This window comes from Ictalurus punctatus, chromosome 25, assembly GCF_001660625.3.
Source record: "Ictalurus punctatus breed USDA103 chromosome 25, Coco_2.0, whole genome shotgun sequence".
Classification (NCBI taxonomy): Eukaryota; Metazoa; Chordata; class Actinopteri; order Siluriformes; family Ictaluridae; genus Ictalurus; species Ictalurus punctatus.
This window is the reverse complement of record NC_030440.2, coordinates 8,169,120-8,180,788: the sequence shown is the minus strand read 5'-3', so window position 1 is coordinate 8,180,788 and position 11,669 is coordinate 8,169,120. Positions and strand designations below refer to the sequence as shown.

The following is an 11,669-nucleotide window of genomic DNA, read 5'->3' as shown; positions in this document are numbered from 1 at the left end:
GAACAGAGTGATTTTTTTCAACAAAAGATCAAAAGGTTAAACAATAAAGACAATTTTTCACAGCCTTCTTTGCTTATATTTTACAAGGGTGGCAATATTAGTGGAGGGCACTGTATGTTTATGCAAAATGGCCTAACACTCATGCACTTTTTTGATTACATTTGACTCCCTACACTAATGGATATGAAAAGAACACAGAAATGCAGTTTATATTTTAAGGCCTTCTTATTTACTAAAGTGTTTATGGCAGTGTTATTTGCCCAATGATTGCAATGCTAGTACTATTAATTTGGGTCTTTAAATATCTAATTATTGGAAACTAAATGAAAGCCAGTAATGGGTAATCAAACAAATATCGGTGATACTTCAGCAGAGGTGAGTAAGGAGCTACTTAGAAACCTTTGCCCTTTTATCAATATAGAAAGAAATGTAAAACATGCTATGCTCATTGTGTGCTTTTCTTTTGCTCTGCAGCACTGTTTAGATAGCGCTGATCGCCTTTCGGTCCTGTGTTGTCACATTCACTCATAATTATAATAGGCACTAAATAGTTACTTGGAAATCCGAAAATTAGTTAAGGAGTACTATGGTCCTCCATCATTCCCATGGGACTTAACACATCTCAGAGTTAACCAGGACAAAGACACTATCCAACATATATATTGGTGGCACACATCCACATAACAAGGGCTCCTTTTAAGGACTGCTTATTTTCGACTTAGTTCTCCATTTCTGTAATAATATTCTCTTTATTTGTGAAAATAAATGTAAAATTTTCTCTGTTTAGAACTTCTTAGACCTTTTGAAATACTCTAATGACGGCTGAATAACTAAATTCAACTGAAGAAAATAAGCACCCAAATGGAGAGAGGTGAAGCACATTGTGTGTTTTGGAGATCGGGGGGAGGGGGGGGGGGTGCTTTATAGGGAGGACTCATACTGGAGCAGCTCATAGAGAAGAGGCCCATCCCTGTACCTGATGCCCACTGCATTGGGGCTGATGTACTGGAGGATATATATGGTCCGTCGCAAGCGACGGTCTACAAAGTGTGCATCCCAGGCTGGGTATCGCTTCCTGGGCATGTCAATCTTAATCAGGGGCCCTTCAGGATGAATGGGCCGGCCTGCTGCATCAGTGGGCAATGTGGACCTCACCTGGAATACAGGCAAGCAGGTATCCGTGACAGCCTCCTCAGCTTCTCCATATTCCCCTGAAGCCATGCCCCGAGTGGGGGTGGCCTGAGAGCCACGAGGCCCTGGAGTCGGGGCCATAGGCTCAGCCTCTGGGGGCAGGGGGAGGCCCCAGAGGAGCTCAGCACAACAGGAGCTTGCCAGGACCCTCAGCCTGGGACCCATAGGATGCAAAACCCCATAGTAGAGGACCATGCATACCACTCCTGAGGCGAAGCACAGGAAGACGCCGCAGAGCACAGATGCGGCATACGAGTCAGTGGTGACAGGGTCTCTGTAGACATACCACAAGGCAGTCAGGACAGTGTTCTCCACCAACACCAGTGAGTAATAGGCTATCATTCGGTATCGAGTCCTGCCTTCCTTCACGTTGAACCAACAGAAGACGTACACCACACCAACCACCATGTTGAAGAGCACCTCCTCCCACTTGGACATGCAGAAGTCAGTGCCACCATGAATCACCCAGAAGGCCATAGCACACCAATGTAGCACCACAAAAATGCCGAAGTAGAGGTGGAAAACCGAGGCAAAGAGGGCAAAGGAAAGTGCCCGTGAGGAAATGGTGAAGAAGCGCCACAGGAGATGCACCAGAGCTCCTCGGTAGCTCATGCTCTTTTGGTCATCGCGAGAGTCGCGCAGAAGCTTATGGTAGGAGGCCAGCACCCAGGAGAGAGACAAGAGAGAGGCAACTGCTGACATGCCTGCAGTGAGGGTGGGGAGGAATGACAGAAGGAAGACAAACAGGCAAAAAAGAGTAAAACTGACCATACATCACTTCGTTGTGTACAGCAAGTATGCTGTATTCAGTAGAATGGTGGGCGAACAATACATTAAAAGGGATGAAGTTATAAGGTGTGATCTATAATAGACTACAATAGTTAAAGAGTTTTTAATAATGTAAAGAAAATTAAAATGATCTAGCATATTACTCATACATTATCACAGTCTATGCTAAAACAAAATGCAATAATATAAGAATATAAGGAAATGAGGACTACATCAAACTAAGTCTAAACTCTTTCACTTTGTTTCTTTCAAAGTAATATGCATGTCTCCAAGTCATACTTATTCCTAGATACGTTCTCTAACACTTACCTCTTGCTTTTTCTATGTATCTTTTTTAAAGCATAGCCAAGTTTACTATTCATCCTGCTCAACTCAGTGTTCTTCAGGATGTTCATAGAGACTTCTGCGTTGCTGTGAGTGCTGTCACCTCAAACGTGAGAAATGGTCCTACATTTATCTGCTCAGCTGCAGAAAAGGCTTGTCCCCACAAATTCTGGATACTCAAAAGTGTCAATCATAACAGGTCTTAGACTGTTTTGACTCGTACAGAGTCAGTCTTTTTTTTTTTTTTTTTTAAGATATACAGCATGGAAAGATAATGATGTGCATCATCTATACATGAATATAAAGTTGTTAATGGATTGATGCAACACAAAATCATGAGATCCAGGGAGTCATATTCTAGTCTGACTTCAAAAGCAGAATGGTCTCCAATGCATTATGCTTTGCAGTGCCTAGCGCTTCAGTATATGCATGAAAAACTTTAAAGTGAATCTCCAACTAATTTCTACTCAAGAAACAAAGCTTACGTATGCAACGTGTATAATAAATTAGACATATCTCTGAAAATCAAATCAAAACAATTTCAAGCAAACATTGTATCAGAAACCTCTATAATGTACAACAGTAGTACTTTCAGTGTTTTGCAACTATACATAATTTTTTTTAATGACTTTTGCTTTGTATTAATTCTGTAAGCTTTCATAAATCATCAAAGCCTAACAATTAGTCACACAAATTAGGGCACTGTGGCATTTATGATTTCAAAACACAGATGCAGTTTAAATGTAACACAATGCAGAAGCGTCAGCAGTCCTAGCACTGAGCCGTGGGGCATTCCTTACACTGCAGCGTCTCAGCGCGGTTCTTCTGGATCATTATGCAGAGCTGGAGCACTAACTGTGGGGCGCTTTCCAAAAACGTCTCGAGGAGACGAAGCATGTTCACATCAGCATACTCGTACATCATGGCCCAATAGAAACGTCGCTGATTTTCCTTTTGCCTGCGACTCTGTATGCCGAGGTACATGGTCCGGATATACCTGCAGAAATGCAGATGCACAAGGAAAAGAAAGCAGGGACAGTCTGAGGTTGGAGGAAACAACAGGGAATTATGCCAACCATGAATATTAAAGAAAGAAAGAAAGAAAGAAAGAAAGAAAGACAGACAGAAAGAAAGATCAATCTCCTCTAACATACTGTATGTGGAAAAATAAAACAGTAATTTACAGTACAGAAGGAGCATCTTATGTTCATAAGATTTGATTTATGCAGATTAGGTATTGCAAATAATTTATAGTACTGCATTTAACTATGCATTTGTTCACCAAACGAATTTTCACACACTAGTATCTGATGATAACATAACATGGTAACAATAAGATAACATGCAGACATTGCCCTATTACGTTTAATATGAACAATTAAACTCAGTGGCACATAAGACAAATAGTGTTGCTTTTCAGAGTCAGCCGCAATCATCAGAGTGTGATGGCTGAATCCGCACATCACTGCGTAATCGAGCAACCGCTGATCAAAGAACTGCAGTTCGAACGTATGTATGTATGTGTAAATAAAATATTACTTATTGAAATATTATCCATCCATCCATCCATACATCCATCCAATTTCTTTACCGCTTGTCCTACACAGGGTCGCGGGTGAGTGTAGAGCATATTCCAGGGGACTCGGCACAAGGTGGGGGACACCCTGGACGAGGTGCCAACCCATCAAAGGGCACAATCAAACAAACATTCAAACACTACTTTGGACTGGGGGGATGGTGGTGGGGGGAGGATGGAGTACCTGTAGGAAACCCTAATCACAGGGAGACCCTGCCCCCTCTATTGAAATATTATACTTATTGGAATTACAGTAGAATCAGCCATTTGAAATGAATATGTGAAATTATAAACTGGAATTAGAGTAGCGTACTTAGGGCATGCTGAGTGGTGTGTGTGGTGTGTGAGCTTCCAGAGGAAACCTGCCAACAGACAAATCTCCAGTAGGAGGCAGGCATCTGTCTGGGCAGGCATGGAGACAGAGGGTTACTGTACATGTTAGCAACCATCTGGAATTGATAGTCTGAGATCAGACGTCTGGGATCCCAGCATTAAATTATCCTCTGAGGAACCATTACAGAACAGTACAATATTCACCTGACTGTGGACCAATTGTGCTTCTTGTGGGAGAATATGAGTGTAATTGGCTGACTTTTTTTATGGACGTAAACTAAGTTTTGTGAGACAGGTGGAGAAAAGCAGCTGAATCATTTTAAATCCTTGTTTTAAAATATGATGATGTGGTCAAGGTGAGGTGAAGAGCATTCACAGGATTACTGCTTACTAAAGCTAAAACACAAAAATAGCTGTGGTGCATCTGTGGCACCACTAGAGGGTACATTTCACTGCACTGCAAGATTTGCTGAATGTGATACACGGCCGAATCTAATGCTCGGTTTCTCTAGAGATGATCATGATCTCACAGTTCCTTTGGGAATTTCACTGCAAAGCAAACAACATCAGTGAGATTTCATTTTTCACCAAACAGTTTGATAATACTATTATAGAATTCAGTAATACTTCAGTGAAGGCCAAGGCCGATTAAAAGAGCGCTACCTTCTAAGCGTTCATGCTTTTTAGTGAGGCTGCAGAAAATCCTTCCCCCCAGATGTGAGAGACTTGCTATTTAAAGACTGAGGCCTCATCTGTGGTTAATTTTGGGGCTACCATGTACAGTATGTCCCTAGATTGGATTTTGAAAAGCATGTGTGAATGCACAACAGAGATCTATGAAATGTTGTGGAACAGTGGCAAAAAGCTTACAGTTGTTACTCAATTGAAACATTTTGCTTAGATCCAATAAAGTCGGTTCACATTTACATTTCTGTGTCAGTCAAATTTGTGGTTAGTGTGAACAGACCTCTGGGCTAAACTGACTTGCAAATTATCAACAAACACCATTCATCCATCCATTCATTTTCTGTACCGTTATCCTACACAGGGTCGTGGGGAGCCTGGAGCCTATCCCAGGGAACTTGGGACACAAGGCTGGGGACACCTTGGGCGGGATGCCAACTTGCTGTAGGGCACAATCACACACACTACGGACGATTTGGAAATGCAAATCAGTCTAGTGTAAATCTTTGGACGAGGGGAGGAAACTGGAGTACTTGGAGGAAACCGCCAAACGTGCAGAGAGCATACAAACTCTGCACACAGAGGGTGGAGGTGGGAATTTGGACGGAGCAGTAAGCTGCAATATCCAATTATATGAAGAACATTTTGGGCATGAAACCTTCTCTGAAAAGACATCTACTTTATTTCCCCTAACAAACTTCTATCTAACATTAATTTAGGTGAGATTAGTCCTCAGGGCTACAGCTGGAACATAGCACTCTAAAGTTCTCTTTTAATAACATTTATTTATTTATTTATTTATTTATTTATTTATTTATTTATTTATTTTTTAAAACAGATATTACATATTCATGCATTTCGAATATGACCTCATACAGCCTCCAGAAGCACGGCTTTTCGATGAAGGACTTTGTACAGTACATAACACCACACACATTGTATATAAGTCATTAGTCTACATAAAACAGTCGATATTAAAGCAGTTGGATGGTGGGTTGGGATATCATTTTGGAAACTGGGATATTATTTTGGAAAGACACATGGATATAGAATCAAAAATTTTGTTTGCTAATGAAAAATGACAATTAATTTTTTTTTAATTACCACCCACAAGATTAATTTCACTTAGAAGACAAATTCTAAATTCAGTTGGTGGGTCAGATTAGAGTTTTTATCAGACCGGTCCCAGGTTGTGGGCCACAAACAATATGAACTCATGTTGACCTTAATCTTAATACTTTTATAATGCAAGTTGCAATACTATTTAAGAAATTAGAATAATAAATAAATAAATAAATAAATAAATACAGCAGGAGCAGTGGATTTATTATATTTTTCATGGCCAAAAATCTTTTTTTTTTTAACCAAAATTTTATCCTGTATCCATGTAACCATTTCCCTGAATGTTCTTGAGTCCTACAAGAAATATTTTTAAATGACTCTTGACTTCTTTATGCTTTGTATCTTTAGAAATTCATCACCAGAATATATTTTGAATGAAATGTAATCACTCCCTGCCACTCTGCACTCAGATGTGGCTAATTAGAGCCATAATCATCTTTGTGTTTGTGGCAAAGTGTAATGGTGGCAATCGGAGCTGGTAATTATGAAGAAGAGCAAGGAACATTTGGTGGCAAACACCACTAACAACAGTAACAAAAAGGATTCATTGTGGGCTCCAGTAAAACACGTTATCTTCAGGAGAGTGAGTTCAGTGCAAACTACATATTACTCAGTACATCAAAAAAGAAAAAGAAAAAAACCCAACAAAATCGTCTTTTCTTTTTTTCTTTTTATTTGCTACTTTAAATTTTCTCATTTACCCGTGCTTGCACATGGAGTGCTCTTTAGTTTGACTCACGGCACTGTAAAGCCAGAGGAAGCCTGCCTGCACACCAGTATCTGTAGTGCAGGAAAATCTCTGCTGGAACAGAAGAGCCTGCTTCATGATAATGATGTGAGGCCAGTCAAGCGAAGACAATAACTTGGAAATGGACAGAAATAGCCTGACCTTAGCCTTCACTATTCCAGAAGGAAAGAAAAAGCTGTAGTTTACATTTTTGTTTAAGCCTTAGCATTGATATTGGACAATACTCAGGGTTAGCACCATATGCTGAGTTTGTGTAAGCTTATTATACTGGTTTCTTACATGTTTGTATAGTGCATGTTTTGACAAAATGCCTTAAACAACTCTGGCCATGGATAGCTGGGGCACCAACAAGATGAATTTGAAATCTGGAATCTCATTAGTCAGAAGATGTTGATAAATTTTCCAAAAAAGCATTGATATTAATAAAGTATTAATAAAGTATTTATCTTAATTTTACAATAGTGTCAGCTGCAAGACACATTAATGCACTCTTTCTAATCCATCATCTGTTGTGTAGTTAATTCACAGGGATTTTTATGATAGAGGCACCACAGAATCTAGGACTAATAAATGAATTTAAAAACATGTTGTAGAAACATGAAGCTTTCTGTAGGAGATTTTTTGACCTACCAAAAAAAAGCAACTAACTACAGGGTATCCCAAAAGTCTCCTTAAAATGTCTTTATACTTAGTTCATATTATATATTTTTCCAGCCTTTAAGAACACCTTCATTTTCTGATTGACTTAAACAGGAAAGATGGCAAGCACATCACACATGACGCTGTTATGAAACTTATTAACAAATTAAATACTGACTGGAAGACTGGAAGTGTTGCGGACCAACTGAGAATCCTCTGACGAAGGCACAACTAACGTGGTTCTGGCAAACATAGTGCCCTATGTATGGAGACTTTTGGGACACCCTGTAGTTTCACAGACATTCTTTAACTAGAATTGAATCAAAGGTTTATTTAATTAATATAAAATTTTATTGGCATATTGCTGTCTAGGTTAGGAAGAAATCAGCCATTGTCTCACTTCTTCATATCATTCTGATAACCATTCATGGTGATGTGGTTGGATTTGGTTTGATAATGTAAAGAATCTGATGTGGATGCCAAAAACAAAACCTTATATGTCTTTTTATCTTTAAAAGACTTTTTATCTTTATTATACACCGATCAGCTATAACATTAAACCACCGATAGTTGAAGTGAATAACATTGATTATTTAGTTACAATGGCACCTGTCAATAGGTGGGATATATTAGGCAGCAAGTAAACAGTCAGTTCTCAAACTTGATGTATTGGAAGGAGCAAAAACGGGCAAGTGTAACATTCAGATTGACTTTGACAAGTGCCAAATTGTGATGGCTAGACAACTGGATCAGAGCATCTCCAAAATGGCAGGTGTTGTGGGATGTTTCCAGTATGCATTGGTTAGTACCTACCAAACGTGGTCCAAGGAAAGGGTCATGGGTGCCCAAGGTTCATTGAGCTTTTATAATTTATTTCCTGATTTTTTTTTTTCTTCACTTAGGAAACAAACAAACAAAAAACAAAAAACCACTTTATACTATAGAGAAATTACTACTCAATAGACATTAACTGTTATGTGAGACCCAAACTGATGAGCTGAAGCAGAAACAGCCTCACTGTCCACTTAGTACAGCTATGTGTAAGACTACTGGGCTACTATAGGCAATGTTCTAGCAGCAAACCCAAGCTTGGCATAATAGCTATCATATGTGAGGTGCACAGCATGTTAGATCTTTAACAAGTGCCTAAGCACAGAACAGTCAGGAAATGCAAGTAAACCAGATTGAAGGATAAGAGTGTAAGTGTAGCAACAGGGAGGCAGAAGTGAACAAGGGGATAGAAGAGAAATTAGGGATCAATAGCTCAAGCCTTTCAAGAGCTACATCATAACCCGAGGTAACATTTGGCATTCACTGACATTTTCTGTTAGTCTTGTAAATGTCAGGGGTGCTAGGAGACAAAGCCCCCAACACATGCCCTTGTCGCCTATTCCCCGATATAATAGTGATTTTCAGCACAAAAGGAAATCCTCAATTAACCCTATTTAAATCCTCATTTAGGCGTTACATTTAACACTTCCCAAAGCAATATATTCTATAAGCAAGGGTTACAAAGTTTTTGCTTGTCAAAATGATTTGATTTAAGTACCTCTTGGGACCTTAAGTAGGTGTTGTACATTATTGCACATTATAACATTGAATGTTAAATGTCAAAACCTGTTATTAAAAGCATGTTACATTTGAGCTTGTAAAATATATTAACATCTTTATTTTCTATTTTTATTCTTTGATTTTTTTTAACTTGTATGTATATATCTAGTACATCTACCCTAGTATAAACAATGAATTATCATAGATTTCAAGGCAACAGTTTTTTCTGTGCATGCTGCTTCATAAGTAATGTTTCAGATACATGTCAAAACAAAAAAATTCTGCAATTTTGCCTTCTTCTGTACACATACTGTATCCTTCATTCAAATATACAGTGAAAAACTATATTCAAACCTCAGTACAAAGCATGGCAACAGTAAACAAGATAAAAGAGAGCAAATGAATGGGCAAATTAGATAAATAAAATTCAATTACTAGCTTCCCGTGGGAGGCGGATATGTTTCCATAGATGCAATTAAAGTAAAAGATCCATAACTCTTATGAAACATAAATGTGGCAACATTTATATAAAACGTACATTCACACACTGACAAGCATGTACTACAGGTTTTCCTGTCAGATTTGAGGGTGTAGTCAGGCTGAAGCTCTTCACTGACTCTTGTTGCGGCGCTGTGGCCTGAAACATGGCTCCTATGAATTATTCGTGCTGAGATCATAGCGTTTGCTCACGCCTCGTTAGCTAGCCTGCATTTGGCTTAGTTGGCCAGGCCATGTCTAAGTGCTCTGCCTGTCTGTGCCACCGATCCAGCCCGTACCCTGCCGCACCCATGCGTTAATGACTAATGATTCAAGGCCTGTAGTGCATTGTTTCTGTTTAATTAACTCCTGCTTGAAGACCAGGCATCGTCTGTATGGGAATTAAAGTAGAAAAGGCAAGGGGATAAAAGGTGGAGCAGACATGCATGTATACAAGCAAACAAGCTAAACTACACGTGCATTCAAGCGTTGCAGAAACTAACTATAACTATCATTATAACTGGCTGGTTTAAATGGGCTAGCAGGGCTAAGTCGCTCCGTCTTTCAAAGGTTAATAGACATCAGCATCAGGTTTAATTTTTGGCATCCACTTCAGAATATTTGTTGTGAGCAAAAGTCTTAAGGCAGATTATTTTGGTCTTTCGTGGAACCAAAATAAAAAGTGCAACAACACCACCAATGGTCATAAGAATAAATATGCAGAATTTTATGAAGAAGGAATGCTGTGGCTGATTTCTGTCTAGCCCAGCCAGTAAATTCATATAGCCTAACAGTGACTGTTGTGTCAGGTGATTGTGCAGAGTAAAACACACATTTTATGTGCATTTTGGTTGATATTTTTCAGCATGCTTTGCTGACACATCCATGACACAGCAATGATTGAGAAGGTGCATGTGAGATACAGTGTCTGGTGTAATGAACACAAACAAGGTGAATAATTTACTCTTACCATCTGTTTTTGACTTAAAATGCCAATGAAGGGGAAACTAAAAGTAAATAGTCTAAGTACTAATCAAACAAAAAAAGATGCTAAACCATGGCATGAATCCTGTTGCATATTACCAACTTTCAACACTTAAAAAAAAATACAAATCTTGAATGTAGCTACAGGGGGCACCGTGCCTTAGTGTTTGCGTCACACCTCCTGCGTTGGGAGTTTGAATCCTGCCCTGTGTGTCTGGAGCTTGCATGTTCTCCCTGTACTTTGGAGGTTTCCTCCATGTACTCCGGTTTCCTCCAAAGACATGTGTTGTAGGCTGATTGGCATTTCCAAATTGTTCATAATGTGTGAATGGGTGTGTGAGTGTGTGTGTGATTGTGCACTGTGATGGGTTGGCACCCCGTCCAGTGTGTCCCCTGCCTTGTGCTCTGAGTCCCTGGGATAGGCTCCTGGCTCCCCGCAGCCCAGTGTAGGATGGATGAATGCTGCTATCTGTCTTTAAGCGATACAGTGTTCAACCCTAATAATTTCATTGCCAATGTATTGAAAGTTTTAACATTTTTTAACTAATTTTGCCAACAGCCATAACTGCTCACAAGGAACACAAGGTGATTACTGTGAACTCTATGTACTACAGACTCCAGCAGACATGCTGCTGACTGGTACACACTGTACTGAAACGATGAGGAGCTATGTGACTAACCCCCTGCTGCACGCTACAGAAGGCATCTTGGCTGCCTTGGATACAAGCGTTTGTGTGTGTTATGAGAAAAGGATTGTTCAGTTGTGGAGAGGGCTGAGGGTAAAAGGTCTGCATATGTGAATGTGATTTTGTTTGTTTACGTGATGAGAGGGGTATGTGTTTGTGAAGCAGGATTCATATGACTCATTCAGTGAGTCACTCGATGAAGCTGAGAAGGAACATTGCTGAGACTGTCAATGAGGTCTGCTACACTACCTGCCGTGAGAGCTCCAATTCCAGACCACATTTTGTTTCTCTTTACCTTCTTGTGTCTCCTGGCTTTGTGCCTCTTTTCAGGTTCCCCTCATTATACAGAATATGTTTGGCACTCTGTGTCTGAAGTATTTATAGCTGCGGTCCTATTCACTTGGGGGGGGGGGGGGGGGGGGGCGACGACATACAAATGGCTAGGAATTCAATTTGGGCTTTTATGAAAGTGTGACAGTGGAAGATTTAAAGGCTCCCAATCCTCCCCAGAGGAAGCAGGAAAATGCCTCATTTTATGACAGTTTGGGCTTAAACACTTCCCTGT

The 11,669-nt window shown here is 39.8% G+C and overlaps 1 protein-coding gene across 1 annotated transcript in view; it reads right to left on the bottom strand.

Annotated features, from left to right (window-relative positions):
- The window catches only part of xkr6b (XK, Kell blood group complex subunit-related family, member 6b), a 54,287-nt gene continuing 42,618 nt past the window's right edge, over positions 1 to 11,669 (bottom strand). Inside the window, exons 2-3 of the mRNA XM_017456346.3 lie at positions 3,105 to 3,301; positions 1 to 1,895 (exon numbers count right to left, since the gene is read on the bottom strand). Of these exons, the coding sequence (XP_017311835.1) occupies positions 922 to 1,895; positions 3,105 to 3,301 (1,171 nt within the window). The 3' untranslated portion in view covers positions 1 to 921. The remainder of the gene's footprint in view (positions 1,896 to 3,104; positions 3,302 to 11,669) is intronic.